The sequence below is a fragment of the Monodelphis domestica genome, chromosome 4 (genome assembly GCF_027887165.1).
Source record: "Monodelphis domestica isolate mMonDom1 chromosome 4, mMonDom1.pri, whole genome shotgun sequence".
Taxonomy (NCBI): domain Eukaryota; kingdom Metazoa; phylum Chordata; class Mammalia; order Didelphimorphia; family Didelphidae; genus Monodelphis; species Monodelphis domestica.
Window position 1 is genome coordinate 418,936,724 of NC_077230.1, and position 23,454 is coordinate 418,960,177.

Below are 23,454 nucleotides of genomic sequence, written 5' to 3' on the forward strand. Positions count from 1 at the left end.
ACTTTAGGACAGAAACCCTTTGCTGAACAATGGAAAGGACTTTGACCTATGCTTAAGCATAGAACAGGAATTTCTTTGAGTCATGATTGATTTTAGAATTGATACAATGGAGATACTTGGAATCAATCTCCACCCTATTCAGTCCTAACAGGATTGAGTAAGGGCTGCAGCCTAGATCAAAATTTAATTATTCCAATCTCTACCCTACTCAGGTTAACAGGATTTAGAAAGGGCTGTAGCAAAGGATCAAAGATTTAATTATTTGAAAATATGACCTTCAACAGACATGTGCAAAGCCAGAGACCTCTGGGCGGTCCTGGGTTAAGCTAGAGCCTCCATTGGCACAGGGAAATTGATGGACAGGTGATTGGTAGATGTGAGAACTGAGGGGAGGGAACTTGGATGGTTTCCTTAAGGATAGGGGGGTCTGAAAAGGAGAGGTGGGGGTTGAGGAGTTTGTTGGAGTGGTGGCAGTGTGCTCTGAGAAGCTTGCTCTGAAGGAAGCTGAAGGTGGGGGCCTCTGAGACTGTTTCTCCATTTTGGTCACGTGAGTAATAGGGACTGATCTCTTTTCTTTGCCCCAGATATCTAAGGGCTTGGGCCTTTTGGCCCAGCCTAAACAGAAGGGGTATTTAAGCCCTATTCCCTTCTCTCCCTTTTTCTCTCTCTCTATCTCTAATTCCTTTCTTCCTCCTATTGTAATTAAACTCCATAAAAGATTGACTGCTGATTTGAGTTTTCATTTAGGAATTACATAGCTGAATTCCTTGGCGACCTTAAATTAATATATATCAGTCTTTTAAAGTGATTTCCTTGTCACATCCCTCTTACCTCTTCTGTTTGGCATTTAAAGTCCTTTACAACTTTAACTCCAACCTACCTTTCCCAGGCGTTATACATAACTCTCCATCATCTATTCTACAGCCCAGTGGAATGTAAGCTAGGGCGGTTAGGTGGTGCAGTGGATGAAGTGCTGGACCTGGAGTCAGGAAGACCTGAGTTCAAATCTAGCTGTGTGACCCTGAACAAGTCACATAATCCCGTTTGCCTCAGTTTCCTTTTCTGTAAAAGTGACCTGGAGAAGGAAATGGTAAACCCCTCCAGGATCTTTGCCAAGAAAACCCCAAATGAGGTCACAAAGAGTCCAACAGGACTGAACAACACACAGCTAGGACTGTTTTCCATTTTGTCTTCATCTCTAGCACCCAGGATAGTACCTTGCATATATGAGACATTTGATAAATTCTTTGTGTATTGACTAGATTTGAAACGGATTAGCTATGCAAATGGAGGATAGAGAGGATGAGGAAAGAATCAAGGATGACCCAAAGGTTTCCAGCCCAGGTGATGAGAAGAATTGTGAAACCCTGGAAATATTTAGATAGAAAAAGAATGCATTCTCATTTGGGACTCACTGGGGTTTGAGGATGGAGCTGTCCAGCAGACAATTGGTATTGTGGACTTCAGAGGCCAGAGCAGGTTTGGATATTAAGGCCAGGGAGTCATCTGGGTAGAGATAATCATTGAACCCATGGGAGCCAGCGAGATCATTAAGGAAAAACACGGGGTGGGGGTGGGGGGAGAAAGCAGTCCCAGGTCTTGACCTTAGGGAATCCCCATCATCAAAGTGTAGGAGATGGATGAAAATGGAGCAGTGGCCACTGAGGAAGAGGTCTGACAAGAAGGAAGAGAACCAGGAGAGGGCAGTGTTGGGAAATTCAAGGAAAAGGTATCCTGGATGAAGGGCATGGGGGATCCACAATGTCCCAAGTTACGGAGAGGTCGAGGATAAGGGTTAGGAAAAAAAGCCCTTGTGATGAGCCATTAGAGGTTCACTGGTAACCTTGGAAAGAGTAGTAGCAGCTGAGTGAAAAGATTCAAAGTCAAGTTGCCAAGGACTGAGAAATGGGTGACCACTCTTGCTAGGCTATACAAGGAAGAAGAGATATAGCAAAATAGATTGAGGGGAGGGCAGGGTTCAGTGACGGTTTTTTAAGGATGGGAGTCTTGGGCATTTTTGTAGGTGGTGGAGAAGAGAGAGGGAGAAGAAGAGGAAGGAGAGAGGCAAAGGTGCAAAGCTCCTGCACCTAGAAGGCACACATGGAGAGGCTGGCCAGGGCTAGAAGGACTGTCTCTTTCTCACAATCTGAAGCAAAGGAAGGGCGAGTGTAGATCAGTGAGGAAGGGTTTGGAGGTATTTTTGAAAAGAACTCTCATGCTGAATGACATGGATTTTCTTAGCAAAGTCAAAGGTGAGATTCTGGTGGAGGTGGGGGAGTGAGAAGAGAAGAGTTGAAGGAGAGAAGACTGTACCAGGACTGTAATTTTTGTAAAAAGCTAGTGAGATGTGAACTGGAACTGGAATGACCTCCAAGAATCAATGCAGAGGAAAGGAGCAGAACCAGGAGAACAATGCACTCAGAGACGATACACTGTGGCACAGTCCAATGTAATGGACTTCTCTACTGGCCCCAATGCAATGATCCAGGACAATTCTGAGGGACTTATGAGAAAGAACACGATCCTCATCCAAAGAAAGAACTGTGGGAGCAGAAACACAGAAGAAATACCACTGCTTGATCACATGGGTTGATGGGGATAGGATTGGGGATGTAGAGACTCTAAATGATCACTCTATGCAAATATTAATAAAATGGAAATAGGTCTTGATCAAGGACACATGTAAAACCCAAAGGAATTGCATGTCAGCTACCGAAGGGGGATCAGAGTAGGGGAGAGAAAGAACATGAGTCTTGTAACCATGGGAAAATATTCTAAATTAATTAAATAAAAATTTAAAAAATAGTGAGAGAATATAAAGATTATGAGCAGCAAGGATGGTCCAGTTCTGCTCAGACCTCACAAAGGTTGTGTGATTTTCTTCTGCAGTGTGTAGCACCTGAATAGGAGTGGAGGAGGGGGACAGAAGGGATGAACCAAATCTGGGGTTCAGTAAAGCATGACGAAGATCCAAAGGATTCAAAAGGAGAGGAAAGTATGGAATCAGCTATAGGGCTTGAGGACTTTGAAGAGAAGGAAAGGAGAGCTGAAGCAAGCACAATGACTGGAGGGAAGGGAAGACCTGGAGGCTCTGATAAGACTGAGGCACAGGGCTAGGGAGGATGGAGGAAGATATGGAAGGTCAGGATTAGAGAGAGAAATGCAGTATTGAAGGTTACAGAGATAACAGTGATGGGTGATTGTGAACCTCCAACTGGAGGTGACTACCCTCTGGGGCCTTGAGGTGGAATGAAGTTGTAAATCATGGGATTTTTATTTTATTTTATTTATTTATTTTGTGTTTAGGGGCACCCCCTGGGTGCCAGCACTTTAGTCACAATCTCTTCCTACCCTTTGAGGTAGATGCCATTAAAGTACCACCGTATAGTGGAGGAAACTGAGGCAAACCAGGCTTAAGTGACTTGTCCAAGGTCAAACGGCCAGGCTGAGGACAGTTTGGACATCTTCCTGACTCTGGCACTATGGAGCTGTCCCAGCTGTTTGTAGTTTGACTCTGACATTCTGGAGCAACTCACCATAATTTCTCACATCCAAGGCTTTCTGACATTTTACAGCTTCTGTTCTTGGTCTTCATCTCTGCCATCTTGGTCTTTGTCTCCCATGTCCTTCCTTGGGGGAACAAGGAAGGAAGAAAGGACCATTGTCTCCCTTTTGTGTCCACCTTTCACCCAACCCTCATCTGTGGCTCCAAGAAGCTGTAACATTCACAGCAGCCACATTCTGGTAAACTGTCTTGGCAGACAGGCTAAACCAGGCTGAAGGTAGCCAACAAGCTTCAAACCCATCAGTGGGTAACCTTGGTGAGTTGGGGGGTGTCTGCCCCAGGCATGTGAAGACCCCCCCCAGCAGAATGGGCAGGCAAGAACTATTTATTCCAACAGGCTGAAGCAGACCTCCATAGTGTCAAACATCCAGGATGTCAAGCTGAACCTGGGTCATCATCAGGCATCCTGACTTTCGTCCCACTGCTGGACTTGGATAACTCCGGAAGAAAGAGTGAGGCCGATGACTTTGGCCAACTCAGCCTCACTTCAGTGCAATTCATGAACAAGTCAAGATGTCCCCTGTCCGCTTGGAAAATAAAGGACAAACAACAACAATCCTTAAGTATAAAGTCAGGCGTTGGGATTGAGAAGAAGATCATGAGCCAGGTGCTGAACCTCTCAAATAAAGAAGTCCAAAGGCCTGGGGTCCCAGTGGGTGAATAGCACAAGAATCTGGATCCAGAAGGCTGAGGGAGCGAATCTCAGAAGATGAAAGGGACAAGAGGATGGTTTGAAAGTGCCAGTGAAGTGCTTATTCCTTGGTCTAGTGCCACCTAGTGGGGACATAAGGAAAGCACCCATCTCTAGAGATGGTGGTGAAAGATGCCCGTCTTGTGCTCCAGCAAAGCATGACAAAGATCTAAGGGATTCAGAAGTAGAGGAAAGTGGGACATGTAACTAGTCAACCATAGGGCTCAAGGACTGAAGAGAAGGAAAGGACAATGAATGGAGGGAAAGGGAAAGCCTGGAGGTTCTGAGGAGGCTGAAGAATAGGCTTAGGGAGGAGCGAGGGAATCATGGAAGGAGATGGAGAGGGTAGCCTTTCTTAGTGAGAGAAGATAGAAGTAGTCAATGAAGAAAGGGAGATCCAGAGGTTCCCTAGGGCATGGTAGACCTGGGAGAGCAGAGCTCAGAGACTGGGGAGGGAATGAGGAGGAATAGGGAGAGAGAAGTTTCTCCCCAAGTCATGCTTAAAGTTCCACATGACAAAGCCGGGTTTCCAGAATCCAAGTCCATTCTTCCTCAAGTAGGAGCCTGTGTGTGTCTCTATATGTATTTGCATCCCTACTGTGTGTCCTTGGCTTCTGAGTGGTCACTTCATATGTCTGTCAGTCGGTCTGTCTACAGCGTCATAGTCTCTGTCACCTGTTTCTGTGCAAATAGGTCTCCATGTGGCTGCACCTGGCCAGGCTTGGGTGCATCTGTCTTGTCTCCCTGTGCCCATTTCCCTGGCTTTCTACCTCTGCATTCCTTTGAGCCATAAGCCCTGGAGGCTACCACCGGTGGAGGAAGAGCCTTAGAATTAGGGGCACTGGGACTGCTGAAGGGCACTGCCCTTATTCCTTTTGCAGCCTGTCCCCTGGCCACAGCTGTGCAGGGACAGAGACTGTCTCTGTGCCTTCTGCCCCTCTCAGCCTCTTCTGCTGTCAGTCATGTCTGACTCTTTGTAGCCCCATGGACCACAGCGCACTAGTACTGTCCATGGAGTTTTTCTTGGCAGATACCGGAGTGGTTTGCCATTTCCTTCTCTAGTGGATTAAGGCAAACAGGTTAAGTGACTTGCTGAGACAAGTAAGAAGTCACGTAGGAAGTCATGCAGCTATTAAGAAGTGTCTGAGGGGGCAGCTGCGTAGCTTAGGGGATGGAGAGCCAGGCCTAGAGAAGGGAGGTTCTAGGTTCAGATCTGGCCTCAGACACTTCCTAGCTGTGTGACCCTGGACAAGTCACCTCACCCCCATTGCCTAGCCCTTACCGCTCTTCTGCCTTGGAGCCAGTACACAGTATTGAGTTTAAGATGGAAGGTAAAGGTTTAAAAAAAAAAGTATCTGAGGCTGGATTTGAACTCAGGTCTTCCTGACTCTAGACTTGATGTTCTATCCATTGAGATACCTAGGTTCCTCTTCCCTTTCCTTAGATGGCCAAAATCAAGTCCAGTCCCACCCTTGGAGGAGGGGGTTATTGTGCTGGGGGCTGGGCCTAGCAAGGCTCAAACCAGAGAGGGTCCAGGGTGCGAGTGTCCTGTCCTGCGTGAGGGCTGGCTAGCTTTGGGCCCCAGTGAATGAGGAGGTCCTGCTGGGGGAGAAAGGGAGAGGCCAGGCCGAACTTCGGAGAGGAAGGGGAGCGCTGGGTGACACGTGCTTGAGGGTCCGAGGGACCTCCGTCTTAGCTGGGAGAAGGGAGTGGAGGAGGGAGAGGAGCATTGTGGGGGGCTGGAGAGGGGAGCGCTCTGGGTCACCAGCCATGGAGGGGGTCTGGGTAAAAGGGGCCATGGGGGAGGGGCTAGGCCAGTGCCAGTCGGTGTCCTGAGAACAAGGGGCACCTCTTAGGAGGGATGGGGGTCCCTGATCACGTTTGGATGGGGGGAGGGGGGAGGGGGAAGGCTGAGCCCCAAAGGGTCACAGGTCAGCTGGAAGGGCATGGAGGGCCCAGCGGAGGCGGGATGTGCGTGTGGGGGGTGGGGGGACAGCCGCTGCCGCGGAACCGGGCGGGCGGAGGGGAGCGCGTCGAGCTGGGGGCGGGGGGCCAGCGGCGCATCGGCTGTGGCTGCTGCTGCGGCGGCGCATGCGGCCCAGGCCCAAGCCCGGCGGCGGCAGCGGCGGCGGCGGCAGCGGCGGCGGCGGCGGACAGCCAGAGGACCGGGGGCCAGCCGGAGCTCTGGTAGCGGCTGCTGCAGCATCGGAGGAAGAGGAGGGGGAAGAGGGGCAGCCAGCGGAACTCGGAGGCAGCGGCCGGGCCGGGCTGCGCAGGTGAGCCCCGGGGGCAGCAGGCCCCGCGCCCTCCCGGGCAAGCAGGGAGGGGGCACTGGGCGGGGAGCCGGTCTGCCCTGCGGCAGGGCCCAGGCAGAGCATCTTCCCACGGGCGCCTGATCCCCAGGGTACAGTACGCAGGGCTCGGCATTTCACTCCCTACCTCCCGCCCCCCATCCTCCCACAGCCTGGGGGCAGCTCGCGGGGGTGGGGTGCGGTGGGGGCGGGAATGCGGGGACACGAGCGTGCTAATTGGACCACTTCCCATGGGGCCTTGGCTCTGGAGGACTGTGGGACAGGACAGGGTCAGAGTGTCCTACCGAACCCGTGGCACCTGGCTCACTCCCTGCTTATCCATCCTAGGGGAGGCGGGGGTGCAGGTGTAGGACTGGAGGTTCCGGGGCCCTCCAGGGATGGAGCGACCAGAGGAGTCACCTCCGGCATTCACACACCCAGCCCCGGGCTCTCTCCACCCCACTTCTTGCTCCCGGTAACCACGTGGTGCCCCAGGATCTCCCAGCCCTGGCATGGTCCCTGCTTTTCCCTGGGCCTACAGGGCTGACTTCTCCCCTCCCCAACCACTTTTGTTGAGCTTAGGGGAAAAGAATGACCTGCCCCCCCCTTCTTCTGTCCTCTGGAGGGGAGTGTGGGAGAGCGGGGGCACCTCGGAATGGACAGCTCCCTCATATCCCAGGGTTCTTCGGCTCCTCCACTTTGTCCCATCAGCCCCTGAGCTCACAGAGAGAACTTCCCATTCTCTCTGGAGGGTAAGGATTCCAAGTGATGGGGAGCTTTGAAATCATGCCACCACCACACCTGGGAACCCTTATTTTTCAGATGAAGAAACAAGAGATGAAATAACCCTGGCCCCAAGCTCTCAGGCCTTCTTTCTGTTTCTCTGCCCCCTTTCCCTCACTGCCCACTCACTTCCCAACTTTTCCTAGCCTCAGCTTCTAACCCTTCTCCTCTCAACGGACATGGATAACTTGCTGGCTTCAGTTGTGTCCTACTCTTGGTGACCCCATCTGAGGGTTTCTTGGCAGAAATATTGGACTGGTTTGCAATTTCCTTCTCCAACTCATTTTACAGGTGAGGAAATTGAGGCAAACAGGGCATAGTGGCTTGGCTAGGGTCACTCAGCCAGTAAGAAGTGTCTGAGACCACATTTGAAGTCATGACTCCAGGTCTGGTGCTCTTTCCACTGTGCCAACCAGCTGATAATCTCATCCTTGCTAAATCCTACGGTCCTTTCGCAGGCCTCTTCCTCCTTGATTTTTGGGTAGATTTTACATGATTGCCAGCCCTTCCTTCTAGACACTCTTCTCCCATGGCTTATGTGACTCGGTTCTCTCCTGGTCCTTGGGTTCCCCTTCTGCCCCCTCTTCCTTTACAGAGCCTTCCTACAGTTTCTCTTTCTTTAAGCTTACAGCTAGCCAACTCCTGCCTCTTCCTTACCTAATCCTCCTGATTTAGAGAATCACCAGCTGCCTCCTGGAAAACCATCTCCGTCCACCTTAGCTTTATCCCTCCACAATCCCTCCTGTTTCCAGCTGTGCCCTCCCCTTCCACAGTGCTGTCTGGAACCCTTGTTCTGTCATCAGTCAAGGCTGTACTAGGCAGGAATCAGTGCTTACTGCTTGATTAACAGACTACTTTTCATCTTAGATCTCTGTGTACTTTCCTTCTTTTTTTTAAAAACCCCTATCTTCTGTCTTAGGTTGTATCTTCTGTCTTAGACTGAGTTCTTAGTATTGGGTCCAAGGCAGAAGAGTGGTAAGGGCTAGGCAATGGGGGTCAAGTGACTTGCCCAGGGTCACACAGCTGGGATGTGTATGAGGCCATATTTGAACCCAGGACCTCCCCTCTCTAGGCCTGACTCAATCCACTGAGCTACCCAGCTGCCCCCTACTTTCCTTCTTTTGCTACTCAGGTTAAACTGGTTCCTGGAGGAGACACTACCTCCTTGAGCATTCTATCCAGTCCTGGATGCTTCTCCTCTCAACTTCCTTCTTCCCCAGCTGAATTAGCCCCTCAGGGTCACTTTTGGACCCAACCTCTGCTGCCATCCCTCAGAATCCTTTCTTTAACGTTCCTGATCCTGGCAGGAGTTATCTACCAGCCTCTGCCTTTGTCAAGGAATCAAACAGCTTGCTCACAGTCTTCTTCACTGACTTCTACCCTTATGGTTAGACTTCAGCATACATAGGAATGTTTCCTTATCAGCTTCCTCAACTCCACCACTGAGCCACCCACAAAGCTGATCACACCCTTGATCTCGCCGTCCCCCTCAATGTTCCCTTTCGTGACAAGAACTAGGAAATCCCTTTCTCTGACCCCATCCTGCCATGGCTCACCGAGGCTCACCCTCTGCCTCCCCCCACCCCTTTGGTAAGCTTTTATTTTTTCCAATTACATGTAAACACAATTTTGGGCATTCAGTTGTTAACATTTGTCTCGCCTCTTCGAATTGCATTATTCTTTGGCCTTACCGTCTCCTCTATTCTCTCCATCCCTTTTCTCCTGGGCCATCCTCTCCTCCCTGGCTTGACTTTACGCCTTTCCCAGTCCTGGTCCTGAGTTAATCAGTTCAACCATCCTCCCTATTCTAGTTTCTTGACCCCTCTCCTGTCACTGCTTCTGCCCTTTTATACCCTGACCAGGAATGGCTTTCTCCCACTCTTTCTCTTCTCCCACCCTTGCTCATGGCAGCAGTTTCAGTGGTGCTACAATAAATCATATAAACTTCCCGACTGGGTCTACCACAAACATATATTATTGTTGTTCAGTCCTTTCATTTGTGTCCGACTTCTAGCGAACCCATTTGGGGTTTTCTTGGCAGAGATACTGGAGTGGTTTGCCATTTCCTTCTCCAGCTCATTTTACAGATAAGGAAACTGAGGCCAATGGGGTAAAATGACTTGCCCAGGGTCACACAACTATTCAGAAGAGTCTGAGGTCAGATTTGAACTCAGGAAGATGAGTCTTCTTGACTTCAGACCTGATATTCTCTCTACTGTACCACCTATTTGCTCCCACAAATGTATATTATGGAATCTCTAGTGGGTTCTCATTGCCACAGAGCAATCCATTGTACTCTTCCCTCATTGCCTCTTTTTTTTTTATTTTTAAACCCTTACCTTCCGTCTTGGAGTCAATACTGTGTATTGGCTCCAAGGCAGAAGAGTGGTAAGGGTAGGCAATGGGGGTCAAGTGACTTGCCCAGGGTCACACAGCTAGGAAGTGGCTGAGGCCGGATTTGAACCTAGGACCTCCCGTCTCTAGGCCTGGCTCTCAATCCACTGAGCTACCCAGCTGCCCCCTCCTCATTGCCTCTTTATGTCAATAACTGCTGCTCCTTCTCAGCAAAGGACTCCATCTCATTCTCTACTGAGAGAATAGAGCTGTTCAGTGGCATTTCCCTTTCTTCTGCTGCTCTATAGCTCAAGTTCCTTTCATATCCTTCATCTCTCCCTCTCTCTCCCTCTCTCTCTCTCTGTATCTCTCTCTGTCTCTCTCTCTGTATCTCTCTCTGTATCTCTCTCTCCCTCTCTGTCTCTTTCTGTCTCTCTCTCTCTGTATCTCTCTTTGTCTCTGTCTCTCTCTATCTCTCTCTCCCTCTCTCTCTGTCTCTGTCTCTGTGTCTCTCTCTCTCCCTCTCTCTCTCTCTCTGTATCTCTCTCTGTCTCTCTCTCTGTATCTCTCTGTCTCTCTATCTCTCTCTCCCTCTCCGTCTCTGTCTCTTTCTGTCTCTCTCTGTCTCTCTCTGTATCTCTCTCTGTCTCTGTCTCTCTCTATCTCTCTCTCCCTCTCTGTCTTTGTCTCTGTCTCTGTCTCTCTCTCTCTCTCTGTCTCTGTCTCTCCCTCTGTCTCTGTCTCTGTCTCTCTCTCTCTCTCTCTCTGTCTCTCTCTCTGTATCTCTCTGTCTCTCTCTCTATCTCTCTCCCTCTCTGTCTCTGCCTCTTTCTGTCTCTCTCTCTGTCTCTCTCTCTGTCTCTGTCTCTGTCTCTGTCTCTCTCTATCTCTCTTTCCCTCTCTGTCTCTGTCTCTTTCTGTCTCTCTCTCTGTGTCTCTGTGTCTCTGTGTCTCTCTCTCTGTCTCTGTCTCTCCCTCTGTCTCTGTCTCTGTCTCTCCCTCTCTCTCTCTCTTTCTCTCTGTATCTCTCTGTCTCTCTCTCTATCTCTCTCTCCCTCTTTGTCTCTGCCTCTTTCTGTCTCTCTCTCTCTGTCTCTCTCTGTATCTCTCTCTGTCTCTGTCTCTCTATCTCTCTTTCCCTCTCTGTCTCTGTCTCTTTCTGTCTCTCTCTCTGTGTCTCTCTGTCTCTGTCTCTGTCTCTCTCTGTCTCTCCTCCCTCCTTCCCCCCTTCTTGCTTTTAATTTTTAAACCCTTACCTTTGGAATCAGTATCAATTCTAAGGCAGCCTAGCACCAAGAGGTAGACAATTGAGGTTAAGACACTTCCTAACTGTGTGACCCTGAGCAAGTCACTTTACTCTGTTGGCCTCAGTTTCCTCATCTGTAGAATGAGCTGGAGAAAGGAATGGCAAACCCTCCAGTATCTTTGCCAGGAAAACCCCAAATGCAGTCACAAAGAATGGGATACAGTGAAAAATGAGTGAATCGATACATGGTCTTAGGACGCTAAGAGGCCAAGTGTTTCGTCCACTGTTACACAGGTTGTATCAGAGGCAGGATTTAAAGAAAAGGTCTTTCTGGCTTTGAGAGCGGCATTCTCTCTACCACACCATGCTGTTTCACATTAACAAATAGGTACAAAAAGACAGATACACAGTAGTCTCAAATACTTTCCAGATGTATGATCCTGGGAAAGTCATTTAACCTCTGTCCACCTCAGTTTTCTCAGCTGCAAAATGGGGATAATAATAGCAGCACCTCTTTCTAGGGTTGTTGTGGGGTGCAGATGAGATCCAATTTGTGGAGTGCTTGACACAGTGCCGGGCACATAGTCGATACTTTATAAATGTTTATCATCATCATCATCATCATCATTGAAAGTTTGCAAAAGTGACAAATTCTAGTTATCGTTATTATTTTCTTCTGCTTTCTCCTAATCTCATCCTTAAAACAGCCTTAATCTGGCCCCTGTTTTGTGCCCAGAAACTATAAGCCTGGGTTGCTCCGCCCTTTCTCAGTGCAAACCCTAGAAAGCAATGTCCAAGCCCATTGAGGCCATCTCCATCTTTGAAGTCACTTTTCAACCCTTCGCAGCCCTTTGGGGTCTCATCACTCAGTCAAGCTTCTGTCCCCAAGGCTAGCAAGAGTCTCTGTTACAAACCAGTTATTACTAGCTTTTGCTTTCATATCACACAGTCTGCTCCCTTCCGGAGGGTATCTGTTATAGCAAAGAAGAAAAAAAGAATTCAGTAAAACCAACCAACATGCCACAAAAGCTTGAGGTTATACACAGTGTCTCGTACCCATGGCCTCCCACCTCTGTTAAGAAGTCTAAGGAGGGGCTGCAGTTAGGTGGCTCAGTGGCTGGAGAGCCAAGCTTAGAGATGGGAGGTCCTGGGTTCAAATCTGGCCTCAGATACTTCCTAGCTGTATGACCCTGGGTAAGTCACTTAACCCCCATTGCTTAGCCCTTACCACTCTTCCACTTGGAACCAATACACAGAATTCATTCTAAGACAGAAGATAAGTGTTTTAAAAAGCCTACTCATAGGGCTTCTTTGGGGTCAAGCCTTTTGTTGTTGTTCAGTCCTTTTCAGTCTTGTCTGACTCTTCATGTCTCCATTTGTTGTTATTGTTGTTGTTTTTGGGAGGGGCAAAGATACTGGAGTGGTTTGCCATTTCCTTTTCCAGCTCTTTTTATAGATGAGGAAATTGAGGCTGTTAGGGTTAAGTGACTTTCCCAGGGTCACATGGCTAAGAAGTGTCTGAGACAGGATTTGCACTCACAAAGGTGAGCTTCTGTGACTCCAGGCCTCCCTGTCAGCTAGCCACCCCTCTGTCACTATAATTCCTCGGTATTGTTTGGATTGTTTTCAGTTCTTGTCCTTTCCATTGACGTTGTTACAGTCAATGTGTGGATTGCCTTTTTTTATTCATGGCACATAGTAGGCACATAATAAATTGATTGATAGCACATTATTTTCCTGATTCTGCTTAGTTCACTCTGCATCAGTTCACATAGGTCTTCCCAGGCTCTAGTATCTGCCCATGCTCTGGAACCCTTCTGTTTCAGGTCATTAAGCACATCTGGGAGAACCTTATCAAAGGTATAGGATTCCAGGATCCTCATAGACCAGTGCCCTGTGCCATCCTAACCCATCATATACACATAGTGATATTTTGTTACATTCCTGTACTGCTGTTGGTTCAGCCTTTCCCCCATTGGCCAGGAACTTGGTTCTGGTTCTTTTTTGCCAAAGAAAGCATGGCTATGGATATTTTGGGGTGTAGGGGGCCTTTGTCTTTGCCATTGACCTCCTTTAGGTAGATTTATTTTTAGTCACACATGCTTTTTTCTTCTCTCTGCTCTCTCTCTTGGTTCTCTTTATCATTCATTGGTTTTCCATATTGGTTCTCCTTGCTTCTCCATATCTGCCTGTTCCTTCTCAGGCTCTTTTGATGTTCTAGCCCTCCCAGTTGGGGATGTCTCCTCAAGACTCTCTCCTTCACTTTCTTCAGTTATCTCTCTACGCCCTTGCTCATCACCTCCCAGGGGGTCAGTTGTCATTCCTATAGTTGTGGCTTTGAGATCTATGTATCCAATTCTAATGTCTGACCCGAACTCTGTTCTCATGTCACCAAATAGGAGGTGCCGCAAGATCTTGACAGGCTAAGACTGTTGGAATGGATCTAATGGGGTACAGTTCAGTTGTGATTTGTTTAAAATTTGACATGGATTTGAATGGTCCACCTCACAAATGCAGAATGGGGGAGGCATGCTTAGACAGTTCTGAAAAAGAGCTGGGGGTTTTAGTAGACCACAAGTCAGTGTGAGTAATCTGAGGGATGTACCTACAAAGAAAATGAATGAGATTTGGGGCTCCACAAAGAGAGATGGAGCTTCTAGGAATAAGGAAGTGAAGGTTACGGCGTCAGACCACAGCTGGGCTGTTGGCTTGGGTTCCAGTGGCCGCAGTTCAAGGAGGGCGTTGGCAAGTTGGCAAGTGTCCAAAGGGAGCAATGGAGATAATGAAATTTCTTAAGTCAACAAGCTAGGGAGAAAATGGGGATATTTAGCCTGGAGAAAAGAGACTTAGTGGGGAGTGCGATTTCAGTCGTTTTCAGTTGTTTTTGGCTGTTTGTGACATCAGATGGGGTTTTCTTGGCAAAGAGTCTGGAGTAGTTTGCCATTTCTTCTCCAGCTCATTTTACAGATGAGAAAACAAAGGCAAATAGGGTTAAGTGACTTGCCCAGGGTCACAGAGCTAAGGTCAAATTTGAAGTCAGGAAGATGAGTCTTCCTGACTCCAGTCCTGGCAGTCTACTTCACCACCTAGCCGCCCACTCCAGAGGCTGCTACCCTAATTTAGGACTTCACAACCTCTCGGACAGTAGCAAGAACTTTCTGATTGCTTGGACTCCTGACTGACTTTGAATCCTTCCTTAGACACTTACTAGCTTCATGACCCTGGGCAGATCATTTAAACTCCGAGACTCAGTTTCCATATTAGAAAAATAATTATAGAATTGATTCCATGGGAATTTGGTGAAGATCTAATGAGATGATAAATAGAAAGCACTTTGAGGACTTTAAAGGACTATATAAATTCTAACCAATGTTATTTCCCTGCCTCCTATTGCTATTCCTAAAACATAGGTCAAATTAGGTTACTCACCTTTTCAAGAACCTTCAATGGCTCCCTATTTATCACTTCTAGGACCAAACAAAAATTTCTCTCTTTTTGGCATTTAGACTCACTCCAGCCTCCCTTTCCAGACTTATTATACATTATTGCACACTACATTCCCATTGTCCTAACTTACTTGCCTTTCCCTAGCTGCCCCCTTCTATCTCCTTATCCTGTGCTTAGGTAAGTTATCTCTTGTGCCTGGAAAGCTCTTCCTCCTCAACTCTTCTTCTTAGGACTCCTTGCTTCCTTCACCGGTCAGCACACGAGCCAGCCACCTTTTGTACGAGGCCCTTCCCGATACCTCCTGCTGTTTGTACCCTCCCTTCCAACATTCCTCCCTATTTTTGTTGTTCAGACGTGTCTGACTCTTTGTGACCCCATTTGTGGACAAAGATACTGGTGTGTTTTTCTATTTCCTTCTCCAGCTCATTTTACAGATGAGGAAACCGAGGCAAGCTAGTTATGTCTGATTCTGTGACCCCATTTCAGGGTTTTCTTGGCAAAGATACTGGTATGGTTTTCTATTTCCTTTCCCTGGCTCATTTTACAGGTGAGGAATCTGAGGCCAACAAGGGTTAAGTGACTTGCCCAGGGTCACATAGCCAGGAAGTATCTGAGGTCAGATTTGAACCCAGGACCTCCCCTCTCTGGGCCCGGTTCTTTATCTACTGAGCCACCCAGCTGTCTCACCATTGACTTTTAACTCTCCAACTCTATGCCTTGTGCCACCTAGCTACATGAGCCTAGGAAAGTCATTTAACCCTCCCTTTGGCTCAGTTTCCTCATCTGTAAAGTGAGGATAATAATAGCACCTACCTACCTCCCAGAGTTATTGTGAGGAACAAATAGGATAATATTTTTATTTTAATTTTTTAAAATATATTTCCATAGGTCTTGATCCATGACACATGTAAAACCCAGAGGCTGGGCCTCAGTTTATCCCGCTGTAAAATGAGAAGAGTAGCTGAGAGGAGCTTCCCTGCGTGCTTTGGTGACTGTGATCCCTTAGGTGGCCCACAGCCCTTTCCCCATCCTTCTCTAAGGAACAGCTGATAGGAGAATGGTGCCTGTTAGTTGTCCGTGTGTCTGTGGGACGTCCTAAGCTCTCCCAGCTTCGTGGCTGGCTGGCTGAATGGATGGGCCAGGGGGAGGCCAGCTGATTTCAGGGATGCTGAAAGGCTGGGAGATGCTTCTGAGGGATGCCTTCTCTCCCTCCTAAAGGCCAGCGCATCCCCCATGGCCCACATCGGCCCTGGGGAGCTGGACAACATGGAGGGGCCTCCCTCGGTCAACAATAACAACCCCACCCGATGGGAGAGCCCCGAGCGGGCCTGGGATCGTGAAGTCCCAGCAGCCCCCGCGGCAGCTTCTGGGTCGGCCAACGCAGCTGCTTCCCTCTTTGAGTGTTCCCGAATCAAGGCGTTGGCAGGTGAGCGACAGGAAGGGGGGGATCTGGCAGGGTCCTGGGCCCGGGGAGGCAGGGAGGGGGCCAAGGCCTCCGAGGGCTGGGGAAGCAGCAGGTGACTTTGCTCCCTAGATGAGCGCGAGGCGGTACAGAAGAAGACATTCACCAAGTGGGTGAATTCTCACCTGGGGCGAGTGGGCTGCCGCATCAGTGACCTGTACGGAGACCTGCGCGATGGCTACGTGCTCACCCGACTCCTGGAGGTGCTGTCTGGGGAGCAGCTGGTGAGGAGAGGCTGGGTGGGGGCTGGCCGGGGAGCCACGGGATGGGAAAGGGCCGCGTCTGCATCCTCTCTCTGTCCCCCCTCCCTAGCCGCGGCCCACGCGGGGCCGCATGAGGATCCACTCCCTGGAGAACGTGGACAAGGCTTTGCAGTTCCTGAAGGAACAGCGCGTCCACCTGGAGAACGTGGGCTCCCACGATATCGTGGATGGGAACCACCGGCTCACCCTCGGGCTCGTCTGGACCATCATCCTCCGCTTCCAGGTACTTCCACACCCAGAATCCCTCTGGTCTCCCCACGGGAGGAGGAGCCTCTCCCTGATCCAGACCTTCCCCCCTCTTCCTTCTTCTAACCTGGAAATTCTTCTAGATGCCTGGCTTCTCTGACCCAGAGCCCGTGCCCCACAGAGGAGCCTCAGACTCTCTCTGTCCTCAAAGCTCAATTCTCACGTCTTGATCCTGTTCTAGAGCTCTCATCTAGACTCTGATAGCTCTTGCTCTGACCTAGAACTCAGACCTCCAGTACCTTCCCCATTCAGGAATCTGGAACACTCGCTGTGATCTAGAAATCCTAACGACAAGTCTGGAACTCTCACTGGGACCCAGAATTCTATTCTAGCACCCTTCTAAAATCACTGACTTTGAAACGTGTGTCCTACCCTAGAACCCAGGACCTGGGAATCTCTACTGACCTTCCTGGGAGCCTGGATTTCTTCCTATGTTCTTACTATGACCCAGATTCTAAAACTCCCCATGCCCAAGATGCTATCATTTTTACCCTGATTCAGAACCCATTTCTGGAGCCTGAAGACCTGGAGAACCTGACCTTTCCATCCTGATCTAGTACAGTCCTATGACTTCCACTAACTATAGGACTGTTTCTGCTTCTTTTATCTTCTATAAGGTATAGGTATAACAGTGGTAGCCCAGTCGTAACTTTGGCTTCCCAGGTGTCTGAAATGCTTCCCTTAATCTAGAACCCATAGCAGGAGATCTGAAAGATTCACTCTGACCTGGAGCATTCCCTTACCTGTGAGTCTAGTACTCTCACTCTGTCCCAGAAGCAAATCCAGAATTTTCTCCTAGGAGCCTTAATTCTTTTTTTTTTCTCCAACTAGAAAATTTTTTCCTCCCTCCCACATTCCTCTACCCTAGCTGTGTGATGCTGGGCAAGTCACTTAACCTCTGTCTGCCTCAGTTTCTTCCACTGTAAAATACCTCCTAGAGTTGCTATGAGGGTCAAATTAGGTGATATTCATAAAATGCTTAGCACAATGCCTGCTTACACAGTAGACACTAAATAAATGTTTTTTTTCCCCCTTCTCTTCTCTTCCCAGATATTTATAAGCAAAAGAAAATTATCCTATTGGTCACATCCTAAAAATGTGTTTCATTCTGCATAATTATTCCCTTAGTTCTCTGGCAGGAGGTGGGGAGCATCATTTTTTAAGAAAAATTTATTTTACAATTTTGCATGTCCTAACAATTTTCAACTATGTTTTCCAAAATGATAGGATCCAAATTATGTCTCTCCTTCCCTTCTGTCCTCTCTCCCAGAGATGGAAAGCAATTTGACACGGGTTATACATGTGTTATGCAAAATATACTTCCATTGCTCAGTGTTGTAAGAGAATAATCCTATAAAACCAAAACCAATGGGAATGATTCTTTAGCACTGGTTGTTTGGAATCCTGGTTGGTAGGGTAGCTAGGTATCCCAGTGGATAGAGCACCAAGTCTGGAGTCAGGAGGATCTAGGATCAAACATGTCTTCAAACACTTCCTTGCTGTGTGACCCTAGACAAGTCATTTAACCTTGATTGCCTAGACCTTATATTCTTCTGTCTTAGAGCTGAGACTAAACAGAAGGTAAGTTTTCTTTTTCTTTTTTTTTAAACCCTTTTATTGATCAGAATTCTTCAGTCATTCAAAACTGATTTTCCCATGTTGATATTATAGTATACATTGTTCTGGTTCTCACTCTACTCTGCATCAGTTAATAGAAATCTGCCCAGGTTTCTCTGAAACCATCTCCTTCATTGTTTCTTCCAGCATATTCATATACCATAACTTGCTCAGCCATCCTCCAATAGGACAACCCTCCCATTTTTGGCTAATGTGAAAAGAGCTGCTAGAAATATTTTTTGTAAATATAAGACTTTTTCCCTCTCTCTTTTTTAATCTCCTTAGAGTATCAGCCTAATAGTGACATCCCAGCCTTAACTCCAATCTCAGCCTCATATTCCAATCATAAACCTCCCATCATGTATTATACTTACTCTGACCTAGAACCCATTTTTCTTTTTCTTTCTTTCTTTTAATTTCTTTTGTAAACTTACAAAAATTTTCCATGGTTCCATGATTCATGTTTTCTCCCTCCCCTCATCCTTCCCCCATCCTGGAGTTGACAAGCAATTCCACTGTGTTATACATATAAATATTATCACTCAAACCCATTTCCATATTATTCATTTTTGTAAAAGAACAGTCCCTTAAAACCAAAATCCCAAATCACCTACCCAAACAAACAAGTGATAAATCACATGTTTTTTTTCTGCGTTTCCACTCCCACAGTTCTTTCTCTGGATGTGGATAGCGTTCTTTCTCATAAGTCCCTCAGGATTGTTCTGGATCATTGCATTGCTGTTAGTAGCAAAGTCTATTACATTTGATCATCCTATAATGTTACAGTTTCTGTGTATAATCTAGAACCCATTTTCTTGATGGAACCTAGAACTTCTAAGAAATAGATTTGGATATATTTTGTTTTTATCACCAATATCTTCTACTCTATTTATTCCCTAATTCCTCCCCCAAAGACATGTTTTATGATAAGAAATTTTTAAAAGAGGAAGAAAAAAATTCAATAAAATTAATCAATATATTGAAAATGTCTGACCTGATTTCTATGCAGTGTTTCTTACCCATGAGGCCTTTCCTCTTCAGAGAGGTAGGAAAAAGTCTTGTTTCTTCTTTGAGGCTAAGCTTAGAGTCTGGGACTTGGAATCTGAGTCTGTCCCAAACTAGATGTTCTTCTAAGGAGTCTGGGGTGATTAAAGGAGAATGTGGGATCTAGAAAGCCATATCCAGAATAACCTTGATCTAGGGCCCTGCCCTAACTCAGAATATAATTCTAGTATTTTATTCCTGTTGAATTCTGGATTCCTGCTTTGGAGCCTCCTTGAGATAGTCTAGAACCACAACCCTAATGGCTCAGCCTCCACTCTAACCCTGATTTAATTTAAGTTATTTTGGCAAACCCTTATTAAGCACCTGCTGTATACAGAGTACTATCCTGGGGGCTACATAACAATAAACATTTCCATAGGCTTTCAGGTTTGTTAAGCGTGTCACATGTATTATCCCCCTTGTTCCTCCCAACGACAGAACAAGGATTTCTATCCCCATTTTACAGGTGAGCAGGCTGAGTTTCCAAGAAGGGAAATTGCTTGCCCTGTGGTCACCAAGGTTGCCTCAGTTTCCCTTGATTCTGCAATCCTTGGCTCATGCCAGAAGCTCTCTTTGGAATATAAAGCCAGGAACCCATTGCCATGAGAGGTGTGAAGATGGGATTAACTCTCCCCACCAGAAGCCATATACACCCCACTTGTCTTTAAGTATGTCGAGGTCTGTGACCCACTGTGCAATAGTGGGTGTTTACACGCTTCTGGTGATTAAATCTAAAAATGGACCGGGGAGAGTTAAACCCATCTTCACAGAGGCCCCCAAAGTGTGTGTATTGGTGCAATCATCCTCCTTTCCCAACTTACCCATTCCTCCCTCACTGTAGATTCAGGTCATCAAGATTGAGACAGAGGATAATCAGGAAACACGGTCGGCCAAAGACGCCCTGTTGCTCTGGTGTCAGATGAAGACAGCGGGGTAGGGGCTCCCCTGCCCTCTTCTGGGACCCCCTCCCCTTCTCAGAGTATGGAAAAAATCTTCCGATGGGAAGAGAGGGAGGGAACTCTGGGCTGGGAGGCTGACTGCAGAGGATGGGGGGATGGCTGGGCACGAGGGCCTCTCTCTGTCTGCCTCTGTCTCTCTGACTCTCATTTTTCTCTCTCCCTCTCCCTTTCTGTTTCTCTTTCCATGTCTCCATTCCTTTCACTTTGTGCTTTTCTGTCTAATGGTCTTTCCCAACCCCCCTCCCCTTCTCGAACCCTTCTCCATGGCTCTTGTTCTCTCTTGGGCTCTTTCTCTGAGTCTTTCTGCATTTATTCTCCTGTCTCCCTCTCTCTGGCTTGATTCTCTCTCTCTCAATCTCTCTCTCTCTCTCTCTCTCTCTCTCTCTCTCTCTCTCTCTCTCTCTCTCTCTTTCTGTCTGTCTCCTACTCTCTGTCTCTGTCTCTCCCTCTTTCTGTTTCTCCCCATGTGTCTGTCTGTCTGTCTGTTTCTCTTTCTCTGTCTATCTGTCTCTGTCTCCTACTCTCTGTCTCTCTCTCCCTCTCTGTCTGTTTCTCCCCATGTGTCTGTCTGTCTCTGTCTCTGTCTTTCTGTCTCTGTCTGTCTCTCTCCCACTCTGTCTCTCTTTCCCACTATGTCTCTGTCTCTGTCTCCTACTTTCTGTCTGTCTCTCCCTCTCTGTTTCTCCCCATGTGTCTGTCTGTCTGTCTGTCTCTGTCTCTGTCTCTTTCTATGTCTGTCTCTCTCCCACTCTATGTCTCTCTTTCCCACTATTTCTCTGTCTCTGTCTCCCTTTCTCTGTCTCTGTCTCTCTCCCCCATGTCTCTGTCTGTTTCTCTCTCTCTCTCTCTCTCTCTCTCTCTCTCTCTCTCTCTCTCTCTCTCTCTCTCTGTCTCTGCTGTCTCTGTCTCTCTCCCTCCTCTCTCCCTCTATGTCTCTCTCTCTGCTCCTGTCTGTCTCTTCTCCCTTTCTGTCATTCCCTCCATGAGTATTCCTGTTTCTGTGCATCTGTCTGTCTCGCTCTCTGGGTTTCCTTCCATCTCTCTTCCCTGCCTCTGTCTCTGTCTCTCTCTTTTACATTGACATCAATCTCTGTCTTGTTCTTTCCTTCAATCTGTCTTTTTCCCTGAATTTTCATTTCTCTCTTCCCATCTGTCTGCCTGTTTGCTTCTTGGTCTCCATCTCGGTCACTTGTTTCTGTGCGGTGCCACCCCCACCCCATCTTCCTGCCCACCCTCAGTTACCCAGAGGTGAACATTCAGAATTTCACCACTAGCTGGAGGGATGGTCTGGCCTTCAATGCTCTCATCCATCGACACAGGTAGATGCCCTGCCCTTGTTCCTGTCTCTCTATGCACACATCCAGAGAGAAACTGCTCTTTTCTACCTATGCCTGTGGGTGGCCTTCCTTACTCACACTGGCACACTGTTCTGTCCCCCTCATGCTGGGAGCTGCTCAGGGTCTGGGGCTTCCGTGCCCACACACGGCCCTTTTCAGAGCCATCGCCTCTCTGTTCCCATCCTCAGACCAGATCTGGTGGATTTCAGCAAACTCACCAAATCAAATGCCACCTACAACTTACAGCGGGCGTTTCACACTGCTGAGCAGCAGCTGGGGCTGGCCCGTCTACTAGACCCAGAAGGTGAAGTTTCTTCTCTCCCTGTCCCGGTCCCCCAGGATCCTCACTCCAAGCCCCCTACATCCTCCCTGAAGCCCCCGGGGAATTAAGGCCTAGACCATCAGAGCCAGAAGGGATGTCAGAACTGTACTATCCAGTACACGAGCTATGACAGACCTCAGAACTGGGAAGGATGGTTGGGATGGGGAGCCCTTTTTTCCCCATTTCAAACCTTTTTATTTATTTGTTTTCAGTTACACGTAGACATCAGATAGGAAAGTTGAGGGCCAGTCCTTCCCCACAAAAGACATCCTCTAGCTCTCTCCCCATGTCTGGCTCCTGAATTGCCTTCTCTTACCCAAGGCTAGAGTTGTTCCCTGACCTCCCTAGAGCCCCCTGCTTTGGTGTTGCCTTTCTTCCCCCCACTGCTGCCCCTATGAGACTCCCTTCCTCAAACCCTGTTTTTCTCCCACTCTCCAGATGTGAACATGGAAACTCCAGATGAGAAATCCATCATTACCTATGTGGTCTCCTACTATCACTACTTCTCCAAAATGAAGGCCCTCGCAGTGGAGGGGAAGCGGATAGGGAAGGTACCCAGGCTTGGGTGGGAGGAGCATCGGCTGAGTTCCCAGGGTAGCTCCATCGGCTCCCTGAGCCCTCGCTGACCTCGTCCCCTTGCCCCTGCTGGGGGTAGGTCCTGGACCAGGTGATAGAGATTGGGAAGGTCATGGAGCGTTACGAGGAGCTGGCCTCAGAGCTCCTGGCCTGGATCGAACGCACCGTGGCCCTCATCAGCAACCAGAGGTTTGCCAACTCGCTCAGTGGGGTCCAGCAGCAGCTGCAGGCTTTTACAGCTTACTGCACCCTGGAGAAGCCCATCAAGTGAGGAACGGCCAGAGGGCTGGGACGTTGTCAGCAGGAGAGCCTCAGAGAGAGTGTAGGGAGAATGGGGGGTGGAGAACGGCAGGGGTCCTCGGTTAGGGGAATGGCATTAGAGACAAACTCGGGGGGAGAGGGAAAGGAGGAACCTGTGAGAGGTGGAACAGAGTGTGGAGGGGAGAGAAGTGTCTCCAGGGAGACTTGACTTGCTTCCTCTTTTCTTGGATTTTAGGTTCCAGGAGAAAGGGAACTTGGAAGTTCTGCTCTTCAGTATTCAGAGCAAACTTAGAGCCAGCAACCGGCGTCTCTACGTGCCCCGAGAGGGCTGTAGCATCTCGGACATCAATAAGGTTCTGAGACGTGTGCAAGGCTTGGCTTGATGTGGCATGGGATGGGCTTGGAGGGCCTGGGGTTAGAGGGGCAGCCTGGTTTATGAATTGACTGGGTGGCTGGATTTGGAAAGGCAGTGTCTGAGATGGGGAAGAAAAAGCTGGGCATGGAGAAGAAAAGATGAGGAAAAAGAGGCTGAGGGTGATGGTGATGGGAGGAGCTGGGTCGTCTGGGGCATGGAGGTTGAGGACAGAGTGGGGAGATTGAAAGGCTGGGTTTGGAGGATTAAGAGAATCCTGGTTTTAAGTGGAAGGCCAGGGTTTGGGGAGGGAAGAGAAGCCGGGATGGAGGAGGCTGGAGGAGTTGGTTTGGAGGATGAAGGGGCTGGGTCTGACTGAGACCCATCCTACTGCCCTCAATCCCTAGGCATGGACACGACTAGAAAAGGCAGAACATGAGCGGGAGGTGGCACTGCGAGGGGAGCTCATCCGGCAGGAGAAGCTGGAGCTTCTGGCTCAGAGGTTTGACCACAAGGCAGCCATGAGGGAGAGCTGGCTCAGTGAGAACCAGCGCCTCGTGTCCCAGGTAGCAGGGAAGGGCAGGGAGAGCGTCTTGGTGTGGCCAGGGATTCCTAGCTCTGACCCATGTAATCTCATGTCCCCCTTTATGCCTCCTGG

At 48.5% G+C, this 23,454-nt stretch overlaps 1 protein-coding gene across 1 annotated transcript in view; it reads left to right on the plus strand.

Moving 5' to 3' along the window:
- Positions 1-6,373: 6,373 nt before the first annotated feature.
- Positions 6,374-23,454, plus strand: part of SPTBN4 (spectrin beta, non-erythrocytic 4) — a 59,835-nt gene continuing 42,754 nt past the window's right edge. The window contains exons 1-11 of the mRNA XM_056796189.1: positions 6,374-6,532; positions 15,576-15,783; positions 15,892-16,043; positions 16,132-16,305; positions 19,831-19,922; positions 21,187-21,267; positions 21,474-21,589; positions 22,046-22,158; positions 22,263-22,450; positions 22,680-22,797; positions 23,204-23,362. Coding sequence (XP_056652167.1) covers positions 15,591-15,783; positions 15,892-16,043; positions 16,132-16,305; positions 19,831-19,922; positions 21,187-21,267; positions 21,474-21,589; positions 22,046-22,158; positions 22,263-22,450; positions 22,680-22,797; positions 23,204-23,362 — 1,386 coding nt within the window. The 5' untranslated portion in view covers positions 6,374-6,532; positions 15,576-15,590. The remainder of the gene's footprint in view (positions 6,533-15,575; positions 15,784-15,891; positions 16,044-16,131; positions 16,306-19,830; positions 19,923-21,186; positions 21,268-21,473; positions 21,590-22,045; positions 22,159-22,262; positions 22,451-22,679; positions 22,798-23,203; positions 23,363-23,454) is intronic.